Here is a 27760-nt window from a genome sequence, read left to right as displayed (position 1 = left end):
TCTACCTTACCCTTCTGCTCTGTCCCATAATAAGAATGGAAACATACCTACCCTCAGGCTAAGTTCCACATTCTCTCCTCCATAGGTCAGCATCCCACCATCCAGAGAGCCAATTTCTTCCAAGAAGAGCCTATTGGCAGCCAGGATGCCCATGATGGAAGGACTTCTGTGGAGCACATGGCAAGAGAGTCACTAACCCTGGATGCGGAATGTCAGGATGAAGGTGATGGGTAGGAAGCTCAGTGATGATGTAGCCTTTGAAACTCTCTCTACCCAAGCTTCTTCTTATCCTGAAGGCTTGCCCTAAACCCTCAGGCTGAACTAAGAGCATGGAGCCTTCCCGTCTCAGGTTATATTGAAATCCATCTTAGTATCCCTACTCCATAGCCTGATAAATGCTTTAAGGGGCTGAAGTGTTTTCTAAGACGTTACACACTTTGCTTTATTTTGCTTAAAATTCCTTAAATAGCCAAAGTATCTGTGATTTCCTTTCTTGGATCAGTTCTTTTTTTAACTTTTAATTTTGTATTGGGGTATAGTCAAGTAACAACGTTGTGATAGCTTCCCTTGAACAGTGAAGGTTCTCAGCCATACATAGACATGTATCCATTGTCCCCCAAACTCCCCTCCCATCCAGGCTGCCACATAACATCAGGCAGAGTTCCATGTGCTCTACATGAGGTCCTTGTCGGTTATGAGATCTGCTTTTTTCTCTCTATCCCCTGTCCTTCACTGCAACTCCTCTACTCCTCTCACCCCACTCCTAAGACTACCACCAAAGACAAACAAAGCCCAGACTGTCCATCCCTGACTTCCCCCGGACTAATCAAATTTCCCGAGCTCATGCAGACTGACCTCACAGGAGCAGTGACATCATGGAGATCAACCCAGGCTTTCGGCAGTGCATCATAGCGGCACCAGAGTTCCCAATCAAACCCGTCAACCGCTAGTGCATACTGAATCAGTTCAAAGGTGTCAAAAAGAATGTTGTCAAACACGGGAGACACGATCACAGTGCGGTCTTCCTGAATCCGAGCCAAGATGGGCTCTGCCCTGCAAGAAGGGTGTGCAACAGACCCAGGTGGGATTTGAGGATAACAGCCAAAGCAAGCAGACAAAGCTGCTCCATCCCATCCCCTTGTCCTGACCCTGAGCACCTTCGTCACTCAGGCCACGCTGGCTAGTGGGCAGAACTCTCCAGAGTCCCGAGAATCTGCAGGTTTGAGGAATAGCTGGGGCTGCTGGCAGCTGACTCCAGACAAGAGCACATTTGAAACTGGGGTACCCAAGTACCAACCCCAAGCCACTGTGAGCAGTGCTATTAGTATCTGCCTGAATTTGCTTTATTTCTTGGGTCTCCCTGCTTCCAAAATAACATCTCTTTACTATCTGATTCCCCACATTCTTTGAATAACACAGCTCTTCATATCATGTAACTTCATGGGAAAACCTTAAGAATTACCAAAAGGTAGTCTCTTCATGTACGGTTGTGAGAGTTGGACCATAAAGAAAGCTGAGTGCTGAAGAATTGGTGCTTTTGAACTGTGGTGCTGGAGAAGACTCTTGAGAGTCCCTTGGACTGCAAGGAGATCAAACCAGTCAATCCTAAAGGAAATCAATTCTGAATACTCATTGGAAAGACTGATGCTGAAGCTCCAATACTTTGGCCACCTGATGTGAAGAACTGACTCATTGGAAAAGACCCTGTTGCTGGGAAAGATTGAAGGCAGGAGGAGAAGGGGACAACAGAGGATGAGATGGTTGGATGGCTTCACCGACTCAATGGACATGAGTTTGAGCAAGCTCTGGGAGTTGGTGATGGACAGGAAAGCCTGGCATGCTGCAGTCCATGGGGTCACAAAGAGTTGGACATGACTGAGTGACTGAACTGAACCGAGTCTCTTCATTTCACAGATAAAGTAATCTGTTTGTTTAGTTGCTAAGTCATGTCTGACTTTTTTTCAACCCCATGGACTGTAACCCTCCAGGCTCCTCTGTCCTTGGGGACTCCGGGAAGAATACTAGAGCATGTTGCCATTTCCTACTCCAACCCAGGGACTGAACCTGCATCTCCGACATTAGCAGGTGGATTCTTTACTGCTGAGCCACCGGGGAAGCCCTAAGTTGTGACTCATTCAAAGTCACAAGATATCTGTCATAGTCAGGGTTGGTATCCAGTTGTCAATACTCCAAGCCTATCGTTTTTTCTCTAGACTACTTCCTGTAGCCAACCAAAGTCCTTGAGTAAAAATATACAGTTTTTGGAGCTTCCCTTTTCTTTAGTTCTGGTATTGACTTTCGCTACTTCCACAATATCCCGTCTCTACTCACTGTACATACAATTTCTCCCCTCTCCCCTTCCCCACAGCGAGCCCCTGGAGCCTTACCACCCAACATTCACTTCAATGTGAGCATCCAAGATGGCAACCACATCGGCCGTGGCCACCTCCCTGCCGGTGTTTCGAGCTGCAGCCAGACCTCTTCTCTCGGTATGCCGTATTATCTTCAGGAGTCCTGGAGACTTTAGGTTGTAAAGCTTAATCTTCTCATCCAAGTCTGCCTTTAATTCTCCTGCCAACCAAAGGCACACCTATAGAAATTCTGAGTGCAATAATCAACACAGTGCAGAAATTTTATACTAGGATATCATAATGGTTGGACTACCTCCTGCATAGGGTGGGCAATTCTACAGCCTTGACTGAGAAAATAGTCTTTCCCCTATACTGGCTTGTCCTCTGCCTTCCATCCTCAGAATTTATGTTCCCATTCCCAATCTTTCTCTTGAGGTTAAACTATCTTAGCATAATAAAACTGCTGTGTCAGGCACTGTTACAGGTACTTTAAGTGTATTGAGAAATTATTATAAGAATGAATGGGACCAGAGAAAACCATAATTTCAAAAGATACATGCACTCCAATGTTCATTGCAGCACTATTTACAATAGCCAGGACTTGGAAGTGACCTAAACGTCCATCAACAGGAATGGATAAAGAAATGTGGCACATATATACAATGGAATATTACTCGGTCATAAAAAAGAATGAAGTTGTGTCATTTGCAGAGACATGGATGGATCTAGAGACTGTTACACAGAATGAAGTAAGTCAGAAATAGAAAAATAAATATCATATTAACATATAGTGCGGAATCTAGAAAAATTATATAGATGATCTTATTTACAAAATAGAAATAGAGACACAGATGTAGAGAAAAAACATGGACACCAAGGAAAGAAAGTGCGGGTGAGATGAACTGGGAGATTGGGATTGACATATATACACTATGACACTATGTATAAAATAGATAATTAATGAGAACCTGGGGTTTCCCTGGTGGCTCAGACAGTAAAGAATTTGCCTACAATGCAGGAGATATGAGTTCATTCCCTGGGTTGGGGAATTCAGTGCTCTGCGGTGATCTAAATGGGAAAAAAAATCCAAAAAGGAGGGGATACAGCTCATTTACTTTCCTGTACAGTAGGAACCAATAAAACATTGTATACACCAATAAAAGTTTTTAAAAAATGAATGGGACATGCCTGACCTAACTAAGGTAGGGTTGCTGATGGACAGACATTGCAGATACAGCCTGGAACATCATCTCCACAGCTAACCTCTCAAGATTTTCTGGAGAGCACATAAACAACCGAAATTGTTTCATTTTCTTTTAGATATTCCTACTTGACCTTCTCAGGCTCAACTGGGATGGAGTGCCCAGATGAATCTGCTTTTCAGCTTCTATCTAATAAGTTTATCTCCAAAACAAAGAAGGCTGAGTGCCAAAGAATTAATGCTTTTGAACTGTGATAATGGAGAAGACTCTTGAGAGTCCCTTGGACTGCAAGGAGATCAAACCAGTCAACCGTAAAGGAAATCAGTCCCGAATATTCACTGGAGGGACTGTTGCTGAGGCTGAAGCTCCAATATTTTGGCCACCTGATGCGAAGAACTAACTCATTGGAAAAGACTCTGATGCTGGGAAAGATTGAACACAGGAAGAGAAGGGGATGACAAATGATGAGATGGTTGGATGGCATCACCAACCCAATGGACTTGAATTTGAGCAAGCTCCAGGAGATGGTGATGGACAGGGAAGCCTGGTGTGCTGCAATCCATGGTGTCACAAAGAGTCAAACACAACTGAATGATTGAACAACAATCTCCAAAATAATGCAAACAAGATTTGCTATTCCACGTTGTTCACAGTTTCTTCTTCTCTCTCTCCTCTGTTTTAAAAAATATGTCTATGTATTCCTATCATTTTTTAAAAACTTGGATTAAATCTGTTGCCCCTTGAAATATTTGACTTGATGCAAATGAAGCTTCATATCTGGGGGGGGGGGCAAAGGAAGTGGGTACACCTATCATGTCAATGTGTAGTATTTCAATCTTACTACTATTGATGGTGGAGACAAGGAGAGTTACTCTAGCTGACATTTACTAGGGACAAGCCCTTGCCTGAGGACTCTAAATGTGTTAATTCCCAAACAGCCCTGTGAGGAAGCACTATTATTTTACAGATGGTGACACTGGAGACATGAAGTAACTGAGAGACTCACCACCACCTAAAGTCACATGAGTGGTAAGCTTCTCCTGTGGCTGACATGGTAGAGACTTCTGATCATTTTCCTCAATTTAACACACACAAAAAAGGTTTTAATACAATACATAATTCAGTGCAGGCTCAAACTGGCTGCTGTTTCCATGGTTACTAAGAGAGAAGGTGATTGCTGCCCCAATGACATGAGTCAAAGAATGACCAACAGTTCCCTCTGCCATTCCCTCCCAAGCAAATTATCTCCGTGGAAGACACAAACGGGTTCCTGACCCAAGTGAGCAGGATGTGTTATACATAGGGTCTGGAACAGCCTAGAACTTTCTTTGGCTTCAAATAGTTAACGAACATAAGGTATTTAGAATAAATGGTGTTAACTGCTATTACTACCTCTTTAATTCTCACTCTAGTCCATGAGATCATGATTATTCTCAACATCCGTGCTTTGCAGATAAGGAAGCTAGTGGAGAAGTAAGTCACTCAAGGGATAGAGCTTGTAAGGGTGGAACTGAGATTCCATAAAGTGAAGACTCAAGCGCACTGCCTTCTACTTCTCGCTGTATCATCTCAGTGGGGACTGGACCAGGTTGGGGGAGAGGGCAGGGCCTGAGCAAGAGACCCAGCCACTATGGAGAGTCTCAGCACCCAGAGCTCCCTTCTCTCCAGGCTTAAATACCCAGGAAGATCGGGGTTTCCTCCTAGGGGATGATTCTGAATCTCTCCCTGGTATCTGGGGTTTTGCTTTGGACCCGCCTCTCTCCCTGCCGTCTCCCTCATGGTGCATGGGCCCGACTGACTGCAGATCCACCACGTGATTGGAGCACACTGTGTGACCTCTCTGTCTTCGTTTCTTCTTCTGTGTGACCAAGAGGATCATCCCCTATCTCAACTATGGGAAGATTAATGTGCCCTGCACAGTCAATAAACAGTCCCTCTCTTTTCCCTCCATGAGAAACCCAACTTCCTGTCTTCATGTGTGTGTGTGTGTGTGCATGCTCAATGGTGTCTGACTCTTTGCAACCCTCTGGACTGTTGTCCCCCAGGCTCCTCTGTCCATGGGATTCTCCAGGCAAGAATACTGGAGTGGGTTGCCATGCCCTCCTCCAGGGGAACTTCCTGACTCAGGGATCGAACCTGCATCTCCTGTGTCTCCTGCATTGGCAGGCAGATTCTTTAGCACAGTGCCACCTGGGAAGCTAAGCTAAAACCCCTTTATCCTAGCACAATCCATACACGGTCATTTTTATACTATTCCTTGATCAAGTTGCTCACCATTTGAGCTAAAATCATCCACTAAGATGATCTCTTTCAACAATTGAGGGGGGGTCCGCTGGATGATGCTGGTGATGGCTCGCTGGATGACAGACAGAGCTTCATCCATGAATATGAGGATGACGCTGAGAGATGGGAGCTGTGAAGGATACTGCTTCCAACGACACCTGTAAGAGACCTTTTATAATAACCATATCACTCTTTTAATTACTTAAACATTGTTCTCTAAAGTCCCCCTTCACTACACAGGATGTTATAATAATTCAATCAGTTCACCAACTCTCAAACTCATTAGGAAGGGAAACTGTCAGTTGCTTATCACAGTAGAAAGATTTTCATTTGTTTGTCCAAAGTTCTCCTGTTGTGGGGATAAACTTCATTTCTTTTTGATTAATCATCAGTAGACATTTCCCCTTGAATAAACAGAGGGACTGTTTATTGACTGTGCGGGGCACCTGCCCCACAAAGAATTCCCATTCCTTCCCCTGCCCCAAAGTAGCTTCTTTGCCAGAAGTCCTCTTTCTGCCTCCCTTTCCCCATGTTCTCAGACCTTCCATCATTTGGACACATCCCTCAACTTCACGACTATAGAGAGGTGGCAAACTGTCCAAAGAAGTGTGCTTGACACATGTTTTAAATGTCACAGCTTACATTTAGTAAATGCTTACCATATGCAAGGCACTGGCTTACTCTTTTTTTCTTTTGTAACATCCTCATCAAGATATATTTTACACATAATAAAAGTCACCCATTTAAAACTGCACATTTCATTGTTTTTAATAATATTCACAGAGTTAGGCAACCATCACCACCATCTAATTTTAGGACAGTTTCATCACACTAGAAAGAAACCCCATACCCATTAGCAGTATTTCTTCATTTCTCCCCAGTCCCATTCCCCCTCAGCCATAGGCAATTATTAACCTACTTTTTATCTCTATAGAATTGCCCATTCTGGACTTTCTATATAAATGGAAACATACAATATGTGGTCTTTTGTGTTCGCACAGCATAATGTTTTCAAAGTTCATCAATGTTGTGTCGTATGTCAGCACTTCATTTCTTTCTATTGCCAAATAATATTACATTGCATGGATATGTCACATATTTATCTGTTCATCCAATATTGGACATTTAGGATGCTTCTACTTTTTGGCTGTTATAAATGCCACTATGAAAATTCTTGAATGAGTATGTTGGCATGTTTTCATTTTACTTATACACACATCTCATCCTAGGTGAAGATTCTTGGAGAAGGATCCTCTTGAGAGTCCCTTGGACTGCAAGGAGATCAAATAAGTCAATCCTAAAGGAAGTCAACCCTTAATATTCATTGGAAGGACTGATGCTGAAGCTGAAGCTTCCACTTTGGCCACCTGATATGAAGAGCTGACTCATTAGAGAAGACCCTGATGATGCTGGGAAAGACTGAAGGCAGGAGGAGAAGGGGACAACAGAGGATGAGATGGTTGGATGGCATCACTGACTCAATGGACAAGTTTGAGCAAGCTCCAGGAGTCGGTGAAGGACAGGGAAGCCTGGCAAGCTGCAGTCTATGGGGTCGCAAAGAGTCGGACAAGACTGAGTGACTGAACTGAACTGAACTGAAGACTGAAATTGTTAAGTCATGTGGTAACTCTATATTTAACAATGTGATGAACTGCTATACTGTTTTCTAAAGTGGCTGCATCATTTTACATTCCCACCAATAATAAATGATGGCTTTAATTTTTCTCCATGTTCTGGACAATATTTGCATTATCTGTCATTGAGATGATAGCCTTCCAGGAGTATGAAGTATTGTCTTACCCTTGCTTTGATTTCCGTTTCCCTAATAGCCAACGGTGTGAACATAACTAATGGGGTGAACTCAGACATGACTCGGTGACTAGCACTTTCAGTTTTCACTTCATGGCTGATTCACTTTGCCTAGAGCAGAAGCTAACACAACATTGTAAAGCAACTATTCCAATAAAATAAGTTTTTTTAAAAGAATCAGAACACATTTCCTCTGATCACAGAACTGTCAAAAAAAAAAATTCTCAGAAGGCAAAAAGGAACATTATAAGGCTTTGAGAAATCAGGAAACAGAACATAAAAGTAAAACATAAATAAACACAAGTTGGAAAAAAATTAAAATGGGGAATTGCACAGCTAATCTTTTCTCCCCAAATCAGTTCCTCCTTTTTCTTGCCACTCCAACATTGATGAAATGCAGAGTAATCGAGATTGACTCTGGAGACACATCAAGGGACTCCAAAAGGCCATGCAGAGAATTTCAAGTAACACTGAAAAGCCATACAGAAGTCTGCAAGAAGGATCTCTCCGTTCTCCTTGTTTCCCAGCACCTGACTGGCATGTGTGGACCAGTTCTGTCCAGTAGAATTTCCTACAGTGATACAGATGTTCTGTATATGCTGTCCATTGTGATCTACACTAGCCACGTGTGGCTAGTAAGCATTATAACAAGGCTATGTAAACTAAAAAAAAAACAAAAAAACTGCTTTTAAATTTAATCCATTTTTAATTCATTTAAATAGCCATACGTGACTGATGCTACCATATTGGATAGTGCAGTAAAATATAATAAAAAATATTTATTGGTTGGTTAATAGCTGGAGGAATTAATCTTTAGCAAATACTTCCAGTATAGAATTACAATTGCTCCCTCACCCTTAGTGGGCTTCCCAGGTGGCTCAGTGGTAAAGAATCCACCGGCCAAGCAGGAGAGGCAGCGGATGTGGGTTTAATCCCTCAGTCAGAAAGATCCCCTGGAGGAGGAAATGACAACCTACTCCAGTATTCTTGCCTGGAGAATCCCATGGACAGAGGAGCCTGGCAGGCTGAGGTCCACGGGGTCACAGAGAGGCAGACACAACTCTGCACACCCACATGCACTCACTTACCCTTAGCAACAGGAGGGTACAAAGGGAGAAATATATAAGGTGAGTAATTTCTAGATGTTAGAGCTATAAGTGTGTGCGAAGTTGCTTAAGTCATGTCTGACTCTTTGCAACCCTATGGACTGTAGCCCGCCAGGCTCCTCTGTCTATGAGATTCTCCAAGAAAGAATACCGGAGTGGGTTGCCATGCCCTTCTCCAGGGGATCTTCCTGACCCTGGGATCGAACCCATGTCTCTTATGTCTCCTGCACTGGCAGGCAGTTTCTTTACCACTAGCACCACAGCCAGATCCCAGATGTTAGAGCTAGAAAGATAAGTTGTATGCAAATGACAACATTGCCAGAAACTGCTGTTGTGAAAAGCAAAAGAAACTGATATGCACACATGCAACAATTGCCAAACATCTTCTTATTGATACATTGGGGTTTCCTGAGGCAAGTTAGGAGGGCAGCAAGACCAGCTTCCTGGGTGTCTGACTAGTGCAATCACACAGGTTCCGACACTTGTGAATTAACTTGATTTAATAATTTGCTATCACCATCTTGAAATATTTTTTAGTAATTTTTAAATAACAAGCCCCACGTTTTCATTTTGCACTGGGCCCTGCAAGTTTTGTAACTAATCTGGCCATGGCATTTTTCTGAACTCCCTGTTGAAGATTAACTATTGAAGCCCTGCCTTTCCATGTGTTTGTTTGTTGGAACTTAATATCTCCTTAGGGCTTCCCAGGTGGCTCAGGGGTATAGAATCTGCCTGCTAATGCGTGAGACACAGGAGATATGGGTTTGATCCTAGGTCAGGAAGATCCTCTGGAAGAGGAAATGGCAACCCACTCCAGTATTCTTTCCTGGAGAATCCTATGGACAGAAGAGTTTGGTGGGCTACAGTCCATGGACTTGAAAAGAGTTGGACACAAAAGAAGCACCTGAGCATGTAGGATCTACTTAAAACTCAATAAAGTTTATTGATTGCCCCGAATGGCCTTTCTCTGGTCTCTGAAAATTAAAGGGAGGGTGTGACCACTTGGAGACTGCCAGGGCTGGCATGTTTCTGGTATCAGACAACCATCCAGAAAACTGGGAAAACCAGTAGTGATGACCACCACTTTGCATCTTGCTGGTAGGCTGCCTTCTATGGGGTCACACAGAGTCAGACACGACTGAAGTGACTTAGCAGCAACAGCAGTAGCAGACATAGAAGGTCTATCCTCATATTATCTTATAATTTATGTGACATCTCTGAATCACTAAAATACTTCTTTCTCAGAGAAAATCCAAGGAGGACTTTCCTGGTGGTCCAGTGGATAGAAATCCATCTGCCAGTGCAGGGGACACAGGTTTGATCCCTGATGTGGGAATATTCTATATGCCGCAGAGCAACTAAGCCCATGTGCCACAGCTACTGAGCCGGTGCTGTAGGGCCTGTGCTCCACAACAAGAGAAGCCATCCAATAAGAAGCCCACGCACTGCAACAGAGAGTAGTCCCAGCTTGTCACAACTAGAGAAAGCCCTCACGCAGCAGTGAGCACCCAGCACAGTCAAAAATAAATAATAAATAAAATAAAATTTAAAAAGTCCAGGGAGTGGTCTTCCTATGTTCTCAAAGCGTGGTGGTTTCCAGGATGCCTTAGTTCTGGAATCCATCCACCAGAGCCATGTGGATTTTTTTTTTTTTATGGTCAGCAGGATGGAAGAGCACTCATTTGGTTTGTAAGCAGCAGACATGACTCATGTTATTCAAGTATAGAAGGGTACGTGAATCAGACATAGTTTGCATCCACACTAATACTTTCTAATAAGCCGTTTCATGACTTAGTCTCTATAGAATTCAACCTTAATGATCCAAAATGCGTCAGTTACCCACTGATCTCAGCATTTTATCCACACACCTAAAGACTTAAATGATGAAATTGAGGCAGGTTCCAAAGAAAGTAGGAGAAATGCAGCGATGCACACCCAGACACACCTTAGTCCAAATACCAAAAGCCAAAGATAAAATATTGAAAGCAGTCAGAGAAAAATGACTCACCACATACAAGGAGATCCTCAACAATATTAAGAGTTGACATCTCATTAAATACAATAAAAATAGAAGGTAGTGGGACAACATACTGAAATTGTCCAAAGAAAAAAGACTATCAACAAAGCATCTTATATCTTTCAAATGTGAAGAGGAAATAAAGGCAAGTAAACATTGAGAGAATTTGCTGGTAGCAGACTACCTTAAAAGAAATACGAATTTCTTTTTTTATACTTGCTTTTTATTATTTAACATTTTTTAACTTTTTATTTTATATTGGAGTATAGTTGATTAACAATGTTGTGATAACTTCAGGTATACAGTAAAGTGATTCAGTTATCTCTTATTTTTCATATTATTTTCCCATTTAGGTTGTTACATAATATTGAGCAGAATTCCCTGTGCTATACAGTAGGTCCTTGCTGGTTACCTATGTTAAATATAGTAGCATATACATGTTTAGCCCAAACTTCCTAACTATCTCTTCCTCTTTCCTTCCCATCTGGTAACCCTAAGTTCATTCTCTAAGTCTGTGAGTCTTTTTAGGCTAAAAGCAAGTGATCTTGGGCCATAATGCAAATACACACACACACGCACACAAATGGGCAAAAACAAAGAGCACCAGTAAAGGTAACTGTGTAATTATAAAAGACAGTGTATTCCTTCTCGTAACTAATTTTAAAAGCAATTGTATTTTTTAAAGTGTATGTAATTGTATTATTGGGACTATAATATATAGCAATTTGATATACTTGACAAGACAGCACAAAAGAGATGGATGGGAGCAAAACTGTATTGAAGTAAGGAAATCACACCAGATGGTAAATTGAATCTACAGGAATAAGTGCAGAGAATCAGACATGGTAAATAAGATAAATATAACACACTGTAAATTTATACTTCCTCTCCCTTTTTCTCATCTTCTTTAATAGATATAAAATTATGTAATGTAATTATAATAGTATATTTTGGAGCTTGTACCATACAATTTGAAATATGTATAAAAATAATAGAAAAAAGGAGGAAGAGGGAATAGAGTTAAAAATATAATCTTCCTATATCTCACTGAAATAAGTCTAAACAGACTCTGATAAGTTAAGATGCACGTGACAAGCCCTAGAACAACCATTAAGAAAACAACTATAAAAATATACTGAAAAATAAAATTATTATACTGTTACATTTGAAAATAGCCACTTAATGTAAAAGACAAGCAGTAATGGAGGAACAGAGGGAAAAGATGAGAGGCATTAGAAAACAAAAATAGAATGGCAGAGGTAAACCCAACTATATCAATAAAAACAATGATTGTGGGTGAATTAAGCAATCCAATCAAAAGGTAAATATTGTCCAATTGCATTTTTTTAAAAAAAGGTCCAACTATATGTTGTCTTTAGGAAACATTTTAGATCAAAAGATACAAGTAGGTTGAAAGTGAAGGATATATCGGCAGACAGCAACCATAAAAAGTTAGAGAGGTTATTCTAAAATCAGACAAAATAGATGGTAAAATTAAAATGTTGTTAGTTATAAAGGGAGAGACTTTGTAACCATAAAAGGATCTAACCATCAGGAAGATATACCAGTTTTAAACATTTATTCCTAGCATCAGAGTACCAAAATACATGAAGCAAACCCTGACAGACTGAAGAGAATAACAGACAATTCGACAATAATCACCGGCTATTTCAATACCCCACTTTCAAAGAAAGTGGAAAGGAAAGTGTTAGTCACTCAGTCCTGCCCAACTCTTTTCAAGTCCATGAACTGTAGTCTGCCAGGCTCCTCTGTCCGTGAGATTCTCCAGGCAAGAATACTGTAGAGGGTTGCCACTTACTTCTCCAGGGGATCTTCCCGACCCAGTGATCGAACCCAGGTCTCCCCCATTGCAGGCAGAATCTTTACTGTCTGAGCCACAAGAGAAGCCCCGAACAACAACTAAACACAACATAAACAAGGAAGGTTTTCCTGGTAGTCCAGTGGTTACGAATATGCCTTGCAGTGCAAGGGACACCAGTTCAATCCCTGTTCCGGGTTGAACAAGCTCACATGCCTCGGAGCAACGAAGTATGCGCCACAACTAGGCAAGACTTAAACAACACTGCAGGCTTCCCTTGTGGCTCAGCTGGTAAAGAACTGGCCTGCAGTGCCGGAGACCTGTGTTCGATCCCCGGGTTGGGAAGATCCCCTGGAGAAGGGAAAGGCTACCCACTCCAGTATTCTGGCCTGGAGAAGGAGAAAAGGAAAGATATTCCCATTTGAATGCAGTTCCAAAGAATAGCCAGGAGAAATAAGAAAGCCTTCCTCAGCGATCAGTGCAAAGAAATAGAGGAAAACAACAGAATGGGAAAGACTAGAGATCTCTTCAAGAAAATTAGAGATACCAAGGGAACATTTCAGACAAAGATGGGCTCAATAAAGGACAGAAATGGTATGGACCTAACAGAAGCAGAAGATATTAAGAAGAGGTGGCAAGAATACACAGAAGAACTGTACGAAAAAGAACTTCACGACCCAGATAATCACAATGGTGTGATCACTCACCTAGAGCCAGACATCCTGGAATGTGAAGTCAAGTGGGCCTTAGAAAGCATCACTACGAACAAAGCTAGTGGAGGTGCTGGAATTCCAGTTGAACTATTTCAAATCCTGAAAGATGATGCTGTGAAAGTGCTGCACTCAATATGCCAGCAAATTTGGAAAAGTCAACAGTGGCCACAGGACTGGAAAAGGTCAGTTTTCATTCCAATCCCTAAGAAAGACAATCCAAAAGAATGCTCAAACTACTGCACAATTGCACTCATCTCACACGCTAGTAAAGTAATGCTCAAAATTCTCCAGGCCTGGCTTCAGCAACACATAAACCGTGAACTTCCAGATGTTCAAGCTGGTTTTAGAAAAGGCAGAGGAACCAGAGATCAAATTGCCAATATGCGCTGGATCATCAAAAAAGCAAGAGAGTTCCAGAAAAACATCTACTTCTGCTTTATTGACTATGCCAAAGACTTTGACTGTGTGGATCACAATAAACTATGGAAAATTCTGAAAGAGATGGGAACACCAGACCACCTGACCACCCTCTTGAGAAACCTGTATGCAGGTCAGGAAGCAACAGTTAGAACTGGACATGAAACAACAGACTGGTTCCAAATAGGAAAAGGAGTACGTCAAGGCTGTACATTGTCACCCTGCTTATTTAACTTCTATGCAGAGTACATCATGAGAAACGCTGGGCTGGAAGAAGCACAAGCTGAAATCAAGCTTGCCGGGAGAAATATCAATAACCTCAGATATGCAGATGACATCACCCTTATGGCAGAGAGTGAAGAGGAACTAAAAAGCTTCTTGATGAAAGTGAAAGAGGAGAATGAAAAAGTTGGCTTAAAGCTTAACATTCAGAAAACTAAGATCATGGCATCTGGTCCCATCACCTCATGGGAAATAGATGGAGAGACAGTGGAAACAGTGTCCGACTTTATTTTTGGGGGCTCCAAAATCACTGCAGATGGTGACTGCAGCCATGAAATTAAAAGACGCTTACTTCTTGGAAGGAAAGTTATGACCAACCTAGAAAGCATGTTAAAAAATAGAGACAAAAATAAACTCAAAATGGATTAAAGATCTAAATGTAAGACCAGAAACTATAAAACTCCTAGAGGAGAACATAGGCAAAACACTCTCCGACATAAATCACAGCAAGATCCTCTATGACCCACCTCCCAGAATATTGGAAATAAAAGCAAAACTAAACAAATGGGACCTAATTAAACTTAAAAGCTTTTGCACAGTGAAGGAAACTATAAGCAAGGTGAAAAGACAGCCTTCAGAATGGGAGAAAATAATAGCAAACAAAGCAACTGACAAACAATTAACCTAAAAACTATACAAGCAGCTCATGCAGCTCAATACCAGAAAAATAAACAACCCAATAAAAAAATGGGCCAAATAACTAAACAGACTTTTCTCCAAAGAAGACATACAGATGGCTAACAAACACATGAAAAAATGCTCAACATCACTCATTATCAGAGAAATGCAAATCAAAACCACAGTGAGGTACCATCTCACACCGGTCGGAATGGCTGCTATCCAAAAGTCTACGAACAATAAATGCTGGAGAGGATGTGGAGAAAAGGGAACCCTCTTACACTGTTGGTGGGAATGCAAACTAGTACAGCCACTATGGAGAACAGTGTGAAGATTCCTTAAAAAACTGGAAATAGAACTGCCATATGACCCAGCGATCCCACTGCTGGGCATACACATCTAGGAAACCAGATCTGAAAGAGACACGTGTACCCCAATGTTCATCGCAGCACTGTTTATATTAGCCAGGACATGGAAGCAACCTAGATGCCCATCAGCAGATGAATGGATAAGGAAGCTGTGGTACATATACACCATGGAATATTACTCAGCCATTAAAAAGAATTCATTTGAACCAGTCCTAATGAGATGGATGAAGCTGGAGCCCATTATACAGAGTGAAGTAAGCCAGAAAGATAAAGAGCATTACAGCATACTAACACATATATATGGAATTTATAAAGGTGATAACGATAACCCTATATGCAAAACAGAAAAAGAGACACAGAAATACAGAACAGACTTTTGAACTTTGTGGGAGAATGTGTGGGTGGGATATTGCAAAAGAACAGCATGTATACTATCTATGGTGAAACAGATCACCAGCCCAAGTGGGATGCATGAGACAAGTGCTCCGGCCTGGTGCACTGGGAAGACCCAGAGGAATCGGGTGGAGAGGGAGGTGGGAGGGGGGATCGGGATTGGGAATACATGTAAATCCATGGCTGATTCATATCAATGTATGACAAAACCCACTGGAAAAAAAATAATAATAATAAAAAAAAAAAATAGAGACATTACTTTGCCAACAAAGGTCCATCTGGTCAAGGCTATAGTTTTTCCAGTGGTCATGTGTGGATGTGAGAGTTGGACTGTGAAGAAAGCTAAGCGCTGAAAAATTGATGCTTTTGAAGTGTGGAGCTGGAGAAGACTCTTGAGAGTCCCTTGGACTGCAAGGAGATCCAATTAGTCCATCCTAAAGGAGATCAGTCCTGGGTGTTCATTGGAAGGACTGATGCTGAAGCTGAAACTCCAGTACTTTGGCCACCTCGTGAGAAGAATTGACTTATTGGAAAAGACCCCAATGCTGGGAGGGATTGGGGGCAGGAGGAGAAGGGGACGACAGAGGATGAGATGGCTGGATGGCATCACCAACTCGATGGGCATGAGTTTGAGTAAACTCCGGGAGCTGGTGATGGACAGGGAGGCCTGGCGTGCTGCGATTCATGGGGTCGCAAAGAGTTGGACATGACTGGGCGACTGAACTGAACTGAAACAACGCTTCAAATTGGTGAGACCTAGTGGCGTCCATAAGAACAGGCTACACAACAAAAGCAGATTGCTTTTAACTGTACATGCGCTATTCTTCACGAGAGGCTGTGTGCTAGAGCATATAATAAGCCTCAATAAATTTTAAAAGACTAAATTCATATGAAGTATGATTCTCTGATCACAGTGAAGTGGCATGAGAGATGAAAACAGAAAGATATTAGAAATTCACAAATAGGTGGAAATCAAAAAACACATTCTTAAATTACCATTGGGCCAAAGAAAAAGATTACATGGAAAATTAGAAAATAGGGAATACTATAAACAACTATCCACCAACAAATTTAAAAACAGGTTAAATTCCTATTAAAAAACACTTGCAACTCAATAATGAAAAGACAAATACCTTCTTAAAAGTAGAAAGTGTCTAAATGGACATTTCTCCATAGAAAATAAACAAATGGCCCACAAACACATGAAAAATGTTCAGCATTATTAGACAACAGGGAAATTTAAATCAAAACCACAGTTGTATACCACTTGGGCTTCCCCAGTGGCTCAGCTGGTAAAGAATCTGCCTGTAATGCAGGATACCTGGGTTTGATCCCTGGATTGGGAAAATCCCCTGGAAAAGGGCAAGGCTACCCACTCCAGTATTCTGGCCTGGAGAATTCCATGGACTATAAAGTCCTTGGGGTCGCAAAGAGTCGGACATGACTGAGCGACTTGCACTTTGCACTTTCACACTCACTAAGATGGCTATGATCAAAAAACAAAAACAAATCTTGATAAGTATGTTAAAAAAAAATCAAAACTCTCATATGCTGCTAGAGGGAATATAAAATGATGCAGCCACTTTGGAAAACAGTCTGGCAGTTCCTTGGAAGTTTAAATATAGAGTCATCATATGGTCCAGCAATTCTACTCCTAGGGTATAACCAAGAAAAATGAAGACATATGTCCACACAAGAACTTGTACATAAATGTTCAAACCAGCATTATTCATAGTAGTCAAAAAGTGGAAATAATCCAAATGTCCATCAACTGGTAAACAGATAACAAAGAGGTGGTATACAACTGGACAACGAAATCTTATTTTACCATAAAAGGAATGATAGTGACAAATAAAGTAGTGATGAATGTTATAAGCTATAACATGAATGACACTTGAAAACATTATGCTACATACAGAATACTCCATGTTATATGATTCCATTTATACAAAATGTCCAGAAGAGGCAAGTCCATGGGGACAAAAAGCAAATCAGTGGTTGCCTAAGGATGAGGAAGTTGTAGGCAGACAGGGAGAGCCTGTGAGGAGGGGTAGGTTTTCTTTCAAAAGAGGTGAAAATGTTTTAAAATTGATAATGGTGATGAATAAACTAAAAATCATTAAATCATGCACTTTAGTAAATTGTATGGTATGTGAATTCATCTCCAAAAACTGTTATTTTTAAAATTTAGTAAGGAGGCAGAAAAAACTTACTAAAGAGAGGCAGAATGAGAAAAAAAAAATAGGAAGGGAAAACAGAAGGAGAGAGGAAAGTTTCTTTAAGTTAAAATTAATAAGACCCTGGTGGTCCAGAGGCTAAGACTGCATCTAATGCAGGGGTCCCAGGTTCAATCCCTGGTCAGGGAACTAGTTCCCACATGTTGCAACTAAAGATCCTGAATGCCACAAAGAAAACTCACCTGAGCCAAATAAACAAATATTTTTTAAAATAAAGAAGGGTCCAAGCAGAGAATTTGAGAGAAACATTAGGGAGAACAGTAGCACTGTTAACTTCCTTCAACTTGCCCAAGTTGTTTCTGTCTCTCAGCCTCAGTTTCCTCATCTGTAAAATTATGAGTTTGACCCATCCTATCAGAATTCTCAAGAATCTGTGTTTCTCTGATACCTCTGCTCAGCTCTGAGGGGCTGTAAACACTTAAATCCATCAGTTATCTTCTCAGAGCTGCCATTATAAAATGGACTAAAGTCGAGAATTCTGCTCTGTCAGTCTTCCGGAACTTTCTACCCCCTGACCCACTTCCTCACGAATTTCTCACTTTCCCACACTTCTTTTCAACCCTTGACTTCTGCTACTCTCAAAATGTTAGTCATTCAGTTGTATCCAACTCTTTGCAACCCCATGGACAGTAACCCGCCAGTCTTCTCTGTCCATGGAATTCTCCAGACAAGAATACTGGAGTGGATAGCCATCCCCTTTACCAGGGGATCTTCCCAACCCATGGATTGAACCTGGGTCTTCTGCATCGCAGGCAGATTCTTTACCATCTAAGCCACCTCCCAAAGCTTGTCTTCAGACGACACTGAGGTCCCTAGAAAGCCTGTCTTGGTCCGTCTTACCTGGAATCTCGAGTGTCTGGGAGGGTACGATCCAGGGGCAACCGGTCACTGAGGTACACGTTATAGCCAAACTTCTGGAAGAGGTCCTCAGCCTCTTTCTGCTGAGCCTCAGAAAGGTCCCTACCCCACTTCCTGAAAAGTTCTGAGTCTGGGAAGAGAACCTTGTGGGGATTTTCCTTGAAGAAGCCACCCTCCTTGGCATGAGCTGTATCTGGAAAAGGATGCTTTTCATCTTTCATCATTGCCAGCCTGCCAACCCCATCTTCTGAGTGTTTCGTAGCCAGCTTCATAGTTTGTTCTGCAAACGAAGGGCAGGGGAGAAAACATCTCAGCCAGTTGTTAGCTACCGGGGCGTTACTTTCTCATCCACATTTCCTTGAAATGTTTTTCTCCCCAGACTTTTAGCAGGGTGCAACAGAACAAGTGTGCAAGGAGTTGTAGATATTGGCAAGAGAAGACCTGGAGAGATGGTATTGTTATGGAAAGGTTGAATGAGCTTGCTCCAGGGTCCTGAGGTTGTGGTCAGGGCTAGATAGTGTGTGTTTGTCATTTTCGAGGGGAGCAGTTCGGGAGGATGACAAAGCCCAGAGCACACTGTGAAAGAGTGAGGCAGGAGCCTTTACAGAGGGGTAGCCGAGCGATTGGATCAGTTAATCACAGGACGCTGCAGGGACCCGGGTGACAGCGGGACTCGGGGCAGAGATGAAGACTGTGAATGGATGGCCATGGTATGGCCTGTAAGGAGGGAGAGAGTGTGTCGAGATTGGCAGGAAAGTGTCGGCTGAGGAAAGAGGACAGTCAGGCTTTCGTGATAAGTAACGGGCTGTTACAATAGTCTTCTGACTCCTTCCTTCAATGGAACCAAAAGGGCCCGAGATCACCCTCTCTCTCTCAAGCACGCCAACATCAATACCACCCACAGAGCAGCCATGGGTGACAAAGGCCAGAAAAGTTCTTCCACAACGAAAGGCATCAAGAAACTGGACAGACCTCCCTGGTGGTCCAGGGGGCCTGGACCTGTGGTCAGGAAACTAGATCCCACGTGCTGCAACTAAGACCCAGCGCAGCCAAAGGAAAATTGGAGACTCCCAAACTGGAGAATGGTTATAATGCAGAGGTTCTCCTCCAGGAGTGAGAGTTCTGAGCTGCATGTAGGATTCCCCAGCCTGGGGGTCCCGCACCAGGAAAATGAGCCCCCATAGCATTTGACTTTCAAGACCAGAAAGGCTTAATTTTGAAGTCCCAAGGGACTGGGAGAAATAGAGATTTCACTTTTAAAGGGCACACACACAAAACCTCAGGCACACCAGGACCCAGAGCAAAAGCAGTCATTTAATAGAAGCCTGGGCAGACCTACCTACCTGTTGGTCTTAGAGAGTTTCCTGGGGGTGGGGGTTGGGGTGCTGTCACTCTGGGGACAGAGACACTGGCAGGAGCCATACTTGGGGACTTTCAATTGAACGAAAGCTAGAGTTGACTGATTAGTATTTTCCAAGTCCAACATTGACTATGACACTCCTCAGCATTCAACCCCAAAATGGTAATCATGGTGACAGCAACAGAGTAAAGGGACCAAGTAGGTGATTAAATAGTTAATCCCATTAGCGAGGTGTAAGTAGAAAAAAATATGGGAGACCTCTGTAAGTTAACCGTCACTTTAAGAAAGCAGGTTTGCTTAACCACAGAAGCAAGCAGGCTTCCTTAGCCACAAAACCATGCAACAGAAACACGAGACATGCCCCCAAACAATAAAAAAATGGTGGCATGAGCCCCACATCCTGCCCAGTGAGTTCAACAAGTTAATGATCCTTAGGGTGCGCTCTCTCTACACATCAAAACAATGGTTATGGAAAGATGGCATTTCAAAGTGAAAGGCACTCATTGTACTGAGACCTGGATAATTTTCCCATAGTGCCATGATAGTCCTGGCTTGACCATGTAGGGACAAGAAAATCAACCCCCCACCCAACCTGGAGAAGGGGCTGATGATGGAAGCATGACATCTACCCACGAATGAGGAAGAAGGTTTTCTCCCCCTCCCCACTTTTCCTTTGATTATAAAACTGTAGCCTGCTAAGTTCTTGTGGAAGCACCCTCTAGCCTACCCACTTTAAGCCTCTCAAGCATCCTATTCTAATCGGTTCAGCTCAGTTCATTTCATTCGCTCTGTCGTGTCCAACTCATTGCGACCCCATGGACTGTAGCATGCCAGGCTTCCCAGAGCTTCCTCAAAGTCGTGTAGATTGAGTCAATGATGCTATCTAACCATCTCATCCTCTGTCACCCTCTTCTCCTCCTGCCCTCAATCTTTCCCAGCATCAGAGTCTTTTCCAATGAGTCAGTTCTTCACATCAGGTGGTCAAAGTATTGGAGCTTCTTCAGCATCAGTCCTTCCAATGAATATTCAGGGTTGATTTCCTTTAGGAATGACTGGCTTGATCTCCTTGCAGTGACTTTGAACTCTACTCTATTAAGGGACTCTCAATTCCTATTCTAATAAATTCCTTACCTATCACTTGGCCTCTCTCACATGGAATTTTTTCTACTTTAAGACATAAAGCACCAGAGCTCTTCAAAGGCCCCCAAAATACCCACCTAGTGGTTTCGATTCAAAGGCACTCCACCAGAGGGACTTGCTTAAGGTCCCACCAATACCCGCTCTGTTGCTTTTCAGTCACTTCAGTTGTGTCTGACTCTTTTCGGCCCCATGGACAGTAGCCCACCAGTCTCCTCTGTCCATGAGATTTCCCAGGCAAAAGTACTGGAGTGCGTTGCCATTTCCTCCTCCAGGGGATCTTCTCGGGCCAGGGATTGAACCTGCATCTCATGCACTGGCTGGCAATTCCTTATCACCGAGTCACCAGGGGAGTCCCAGTCCTCCCTTAGAAACACACTAAACTCCAACCAAATTGACGGGATCACCTCTAGCTCATGTAGTACGATCCTGCAAGTTAGAAGAGAGAATCCCTTTTTCGGATGATTGCAGCCCTGGGGTACCAGCTTCAGGAGAGGACGGTCCCACTGTGTGAACCCCTCTGGACAGAGGCAGCTCCACACCACAGTACGCGGTTTGGTGTGCAAAACGTGGGCAGAATTTCAGCTACATGCCTAGCCCCTAAGAGGGATGCAGGGAAACCTGACCAGTGGGAGGAGGGTATTTTTGGAAGGTGACCTAAACCTGGCCCATGAATGAGAAGAGTCAACCACAGAAATGCCTATGAGACGGAAAGAGGATGGTCAAAGCAAACCTGGAAAGAAAAATAAATGGAGGATCTTTCAGAGAAGGCTCCTGGGAACTAGCTCTCATAGTTGCTCAGGCAGAAAATAAAAATGGGAGCGGGATTTTCACACTATTCCAAATGAAATCATATTTTGATTCAAAGTCTTCTGTGCTAAGCACGGGGATCACAGAAAGGCCTTGGATTTTTGGGCCTTTAAACTCTCTTATACTCCTCTTTGGAGATTCCCTGGTGGCTCAGATGGTACAGAGTCTGCCTGCAATGCAGGAGACCTGGGTTCGGTCCCTGGATCTAGAAGATCTCTTGGAGAGGGAAATGGCAACCCACTCCAGTATTCTTGCCTGGAGGATCTGGTGGACAGAGGAGCTTGGCAAGCTATAGCCCACTGGGTGGCAAAGAGTCACACACGTCTGAGCAACCAACATTTTCACTTTTCACACTCTGCTCTGGGGGTTATCTGATCTTCCGCTCTCATTCACTGCTGTCAGTGGGAAATTGTTGACAATGGAAGCGCAGAACCCGGTGGGATGAAGACTGTGTTACTAGACCACCTCCAAGGCCCAAAGGGGACATACCCAAGTGTCACTCTGATGGGGCCTTTTAAGAACCCCCAGGGAAGTTCCAGAAAACTGGTTTAGAGTTATCAAGCCCTCCCACAATAGGGATATGATTATCATTATGTGTTTGCTTTGGCTCTTCACAGACTTCATAATTTGCTCAGGTGTCCTTACTGTCATGATTTTCTTCAGTCTTCTGGGAGATAAGGAGCAACCAGAAGGAGGGGTCGTTGAACAAGCTTTCCATTTCAGCAAGCCCTTCTGGAAAGAAAAGCATTTGTGATCTGGAAACGGGGTCCAGAAAACACTTTGAAATTCATCTCAGCGGGTAGGGAGTCCCTGACACCACGTCATTTCTGAGTGAATAGAACGTGTAGAGCATAGAGAACAACAAGCAAAGGAGGAACCGGTTGTGCAAAGAAAGAGATGGAAATAAACAGCTCTGGATGGCTTCTCAGGGCACATCGTGTCCCAGCGGGAGGAAAGACTAGCCAGGCTCTTGGCAGAACTCCTGCTATTTTAAGACCTGAGGAGGCTAACACAGGGTGGGTGAGCCAGAGAGCTGGTGTGGTCTGCGTGCTCAGCCAAGGAGTGACAGTGATGGCCAAGATACACAGACATCCTCTGGTGAAATTGCACGGGGAATGTTTGCATAGTCAACGTGCAAACCAGCCAAGGGCTCTCAAAGCCAGGGCCTCGGGAGCTGACAATCTTCTCTGTTTTCCCTAACTCTTTCCCCTGGATCACCCTTCTCTTCATCCCTGGCTGCTTGTCCTCTGTTCTCTCCTTCCTACACTCAGTCACTCACTCATCTACTTAATTTCTCTGTGCCAGGCCCAGGGCATAGAGTGGTAAAGCACATCACAAGACACTCATCTACTGAACCGTCCCCTGAGAAACCTTCCCTGGTGGCTCAGACGGTAAAGAATCTGCCTGCAATGCAGGAGACTCAGGTTCGATCCCTGAGTTGGAAAGATCCCTTGAAGAAGGAAATGGCAATCCACTCCAGTATTCTTGCCTGGAGAATCCCATGGACAGAGGAGCCTGGTGGGCTACAGTCTATGGGATCTGACATGACTGAGTGACTAACACTTTCACTTTGTGAAAACTGCCTTCCAGAAATCTGAACCACAATAACCTAAGAGTCTTGTGATGGGGGATGGAAACCATGCTTCATGCCTCCTTCTCTCTCCCCTCATCTATTTTCCCTTTTTTCCTCCCTATCAATTCTTCCACCCTCCGCCCTGGACATTTTCACTCTGGGCTCCATTTCTGTGCTCCTCTCTTTTCTCCTCTCTTGTCCCCTCTCCATATCTCCCCTTCTCTGATTTCTTCCCTTCCTTTCCTCTTCCTGTCTGACCTTCCATCTATCCCTCTGCCTCACCCTGAACCCTGACAAGGCTCAGTTCTTGTTTTTTTTGAAAGACACTCCCTAGGCTTCCCTGGTGGTCCAGTGGCTAAGAATCTGCCTGCCAATGCAGGGGGACATGGGTTTGATCCCTGGTCCAGGAAGATTCCACATGCAGTGGAGCAACTAAGCCGATGCATGCACACAACTGCTGAGCCTGTGCGCTAGAGCCCAGGAACTGCAGCTACGGAGCCCATGGGCTGAAACTACTGAAGCCTGGGTGTCCTAGCCCCCGCGCTCTGCAACAAGAGAAGCCACTGCAATGAAAAGCCTGTTCACTGCAGCTAGAGAGTAGCCCCTACTCTCCGCAACTAGAGAAAGACTGACTGCGACAACAAAGACCCACCACAGCCAAAATAACTAAAATAAATAAATAAACAGAATTATTTTTTTAAAGACATTCCCCAAGGCTATTATGCTAAGTGAAATAAGTCAGACAGAAAAAGACAAGAACTATATGACATCACTTATATGTGGAATCTAAAAAAAAAAATACAATAGACTAGTGAATATAACAAAAGAGAAAAGAGAAATAGACTCAGATATAGAGAACACACTAGTGGCTATCAATGTTTGCGGGCAACACAGGAGTAGGGCAAGGGGAGGCACAGATTGTTACTGGATGTAACGTAGGCTCATGCATGTACTGTACAACATGGGGAATATAGCCAATATTTTATAATAAATGTAAATGAAAAATAACCTTTGAAATTCTATAAAAATTTTAAAAATTAAAAAAATTAAACAAAAAGAGGAAATTTCCTGGTGGTCCAGTGGCTAAGACTCTGCACTCCCAATACAGGAGGCCTGGGTTTGATCCCTGGTCTGGAAACTAGATTCCACATGCCATGACTAAAAGGTATCACGTGGCATAACTAAAGGTCCTGCATGCTGCGATGTAGATCAGAGATTCTACACACCGCAACTGGGACGTAGTGCAGCCAAATAATTAAATAATCATTTTTTTTAAATTAAACAGAAAAAAAAAGACACTCCCCACCACCCAGGCTCCACGGGCACACAGCCACACATCTGCGCAGTCGATTCTCTGCTCTCACATTCCAGACCCCTCTCCTCCAGGGCACGAGCATGAGATTCTTATCACGCGGGAAGCCCATGATTCCTGCCTTCACTGGAAGCAGATGCCAAGATACATGAAATTCACAGGAGGTAGAGTTTCATGGTGAGTTTTAAAAACAAACCCCAGAATTCCTGGGAAGAGGTTAAAATGTGCTGGACCCTGAGGGCATCATCTTAAGTGAAAAAAGCCAAAGACAAATATTATCGGGTCTCATTGATGTGTGGAATCTAAAAAGAATGGGGGGAAATGAGTTCATAGATGCAAAGAACAGGGACTGCCCTGGCAGCCCGGTGGCTAAGACTCCGCACTCACAGCGCACGGGGCCCTGGTTTGATCCTTAGTCAGGGAACTAGATTTCACATTCTGCAACTAAGAGGTCTGCATGCTGCAACTAAAAAAAGATTCTCAAAGATCTTATATGAGGTGCAGTCAAATATATATATATATATAGTTTAAAGATACAGGGAACAGATTAATGGTTGCTAGAGGCAGGCTGGGGGTGAGCAAAGCGTGTAAAGAAGGTCAAAAGCTACACAATCCCAGTTATAAAATAAATAAGTCCTGGAGATATAATGTACAGTTTGGCAACTATAGTCAATAATGCTGTATTGTTTAAAAGCTGGGGATAGAGTCAATCTCAAAAGTTCTCATCCCAAGGAAAAAGTGTAGAACTGTGTGAGACAGCAAATGTTAATCAGATTTATTGTGACCATTTCACGAAAGATACAAATATTGAATCCTTATGTCCTACACATGAAATTAATGTAATCCTATGACTTATTTGAAAAGACCCTGATGTTGGGAACGATTGAAGGCAGGAGGAGAAGAGGACGACAGAGGATGAGATGGTTGGATGGCATCACTGACTCAATGGACATGAGTTTGAGTAAACTCTGGGAGTTGGTGATGGACAGGGAGGCCTGGCGTGCTGCAGTCCATGGGGTCGCAAAGAGTCGGACACGACTGAGTGACAGGACTGAACTGAACTATATGTCAGTTGGGCTTCCCAGGTGGCACTAGAGGTAAAGAATCTGCCTGCCAATGCAGGAGACTCAGAAGAAACGGGTGCTATCCCTGGGTCAGGAAGATCCCCTGGAGGAGGGCATGGCACCCCACTCTTGGAGAATTCCATGGAGGGACACAGTCCATGGGGGTGGCAAAGAGTCAGACACAACTGAGCAACTAAGCAGCTGCAGCATATGCCAACTTTAACTCAATTTTAAAAAGAGGTTGACTTGTAGGACACATCAGCCAGGGGGCTCTTTCTGCACAGACTTCACCAGGGTGTGTGTGCCCCCCCTGAGGTGCACACACACACACACACATACACACAGCCTGTTCCCCTCCATCAGCTGCTGGCTCTGAGTCCCACTAATTCTCCCTCCTTTTTCCCTCCACACCCCTTTATTCTGTGCCCCTAAATGCACCCTCACAGGCACAGACAGGCACACACACCGTCCCTTTCGAGTCAGTTCTGCTGACTTACTCAGATGCAGCAAATCCGCCTCCAGTCGAGAGAGTCTGTCCATCACTGTCCCATTCTGTTCAGACGGAGCAAAATGCAGCTTCTTCTGATGATCCCCCAGGATCAACTCCTGTACAATCCTCTTGGTGTAAAATATCAGGAGGAGGTTGAGAGCGAAGACCAGCGGCAGCCCGATGCTGAGGACTCTGAGGACATTTCTCCTGAGCATGTTATTCTGTCCCTGGCTCTGCTGCTCCCCGGGGGCCGAGGGGAGTGTCACTGCCCAGGCAGGCTGAGGATCACAATGAGCTGAGCCCGGACTGTGCTGGCTGCATAGAGGATACCCTGGCCGCTGAGCCAGATGCTCTGAGTAGGAAAGCCGCGCCGGGCTGCCTGGTTCTCCCCGGGCAGCGTCAAGCGTGCGGAATGTGTCATGGCAGCCGCCCAAGGATGGGCAAGTCACCTGGGCACACCTTGTGCAGAAGTCAGGTTACTGCTTGCTCCCGGAGCCAGCGGAGGCTCTTCTCTCTCGGTTCTGTTTGATTTCCTTTTGGTTCTGAATGTTTCTTCTCTCTGGTAGGAGCCCTTAGGAGACTCACCGAAAGGGCGTGTGAGGTCTAGACCTGTGAGTGTAGCAGAGAAGAAACAGTAGGAGGGAAGAATCCACTGAGTGAGAAGTTTCTGGACCACGTGCTTTTTGAGAGCAAGGATGGCGTCTGAGATGTCTTTTTCGCCGGTGGCTCAGTGGTAAAGAACCCTCCTGCCAATGCCAGAGACACAGGACATGCAGGTTCCATCCCTGGGTCAGGAAGATCCCCTGGAGGAGGAAATGGCAATCCACTCCAGTAGTCTTGCCTGGAGAATCACATGGACAGAGGAGCCTAGAGGGATATAGTCCGTGGGGTCACAAAGAGTTGGACACGACTGAGCGACTGAGCATGCTTGCATATAGGGTCTTGAAAATTATAGGTCTGCAACAGTTGTCAGTTCAGGAAAACTTCCTGCGGGTTCTACCTAGAAGCAGATGAGTGAGCTGGAGGGGGCCCACTGGGGTAAGCCCCAGGGCTCAGCCTTGCTTCTCTAGTCACTGCCCAGCTCTGCACACTGAGGTGCTAGCCTCCCCTCACCTTCAGCTTCCAGTAACTCTTCTGCCCCACACCTTGCACCCACTGCATGCTTTGGACAAATCACCTGATTATCATCATCACAGATTAACATTTAAAATAGTTCCCCAGGGCTTCCCTGGTGGTCCAGTGGTTAAGAATCCACCTGTCAACGCAGGGGACAAAGGTTCAATCCCCAGTCAGGGGAGATCCCACATGCTTCAGAGCAACTAAGCACGTGTGCCACAACTACTATTGAGCCTGCTCTCTAGAGCCCATGAACCTCAACTACGGGACTCTGAGTGCCCTAGAGTGTGCTCCTCAACAAGAGAAGCCACTGGAATGAGAAGCCCCCGCTCGCCATAACTAGAGAAAGCCCGCATGCAGCAGTGAAGACCCAGCAGAGAAAAAAATAAAATAAATAAATATTTTAAAAATAATAATAGTAAAAT

The 27760-nt window shown here is 43.8% G+C and overlaps 1 protein-coding gene across 1 annotated transcript in view; it reads right to left on the bottom strand.

The window, feature by feature from the left end:
* Positions 1–26695, bottom strand: part of GALNT8 (polypeptide N-acetylgalactosaminyltransferase 8) — a gene marked incomplete at its 5' end in the record, with an annotated part of 42694 nt that extends 15999 nt beyond the window's left edge. Inside the window, 6 exons of the mRNA XM_043439902.1 lie at positions 52–166; positions 856–1053; positions 2388–2571; positions 5828–5994; positions 18456–18753; positions 26227–26695. Coding sequence (XP_043295837.1) covers positions 52–166; positions 856–1053; positions 2388–2571; positions 5828–5994; positions 18456–18753; positions 26227–26695 — 1431 coding nt within the window. The remainder of the gene's footprint in view (positions 1–51; positions 167–855; positions 1054–2387; positions 2572–5827; positions 5995–18455; positions 18754–26226) is intronic.
* Between the last annotated feature and the right edge of the window lie 1065 nt (positions 26696–27760).

Source organism: Cervus canadensis, chromosome 21 (assembly GCF_019320065.1).
Source record: "Cervus canadensis isolate Bull #8, Minnesota chromosome 21, ASM1932006v1, whole genome shotgun sequence".
Lineage (NCBI taxonomy): Eukaryota > Metazoa > Chordata > Mammalia > Artiodactyla > Cervidae > Cervus > Cervus canadensis.
The sequence above is the reverse complement of the archived record's forward strand: the minus strand, read 5'-3'. Positions and strand labels throughout refer to the sequence as shown.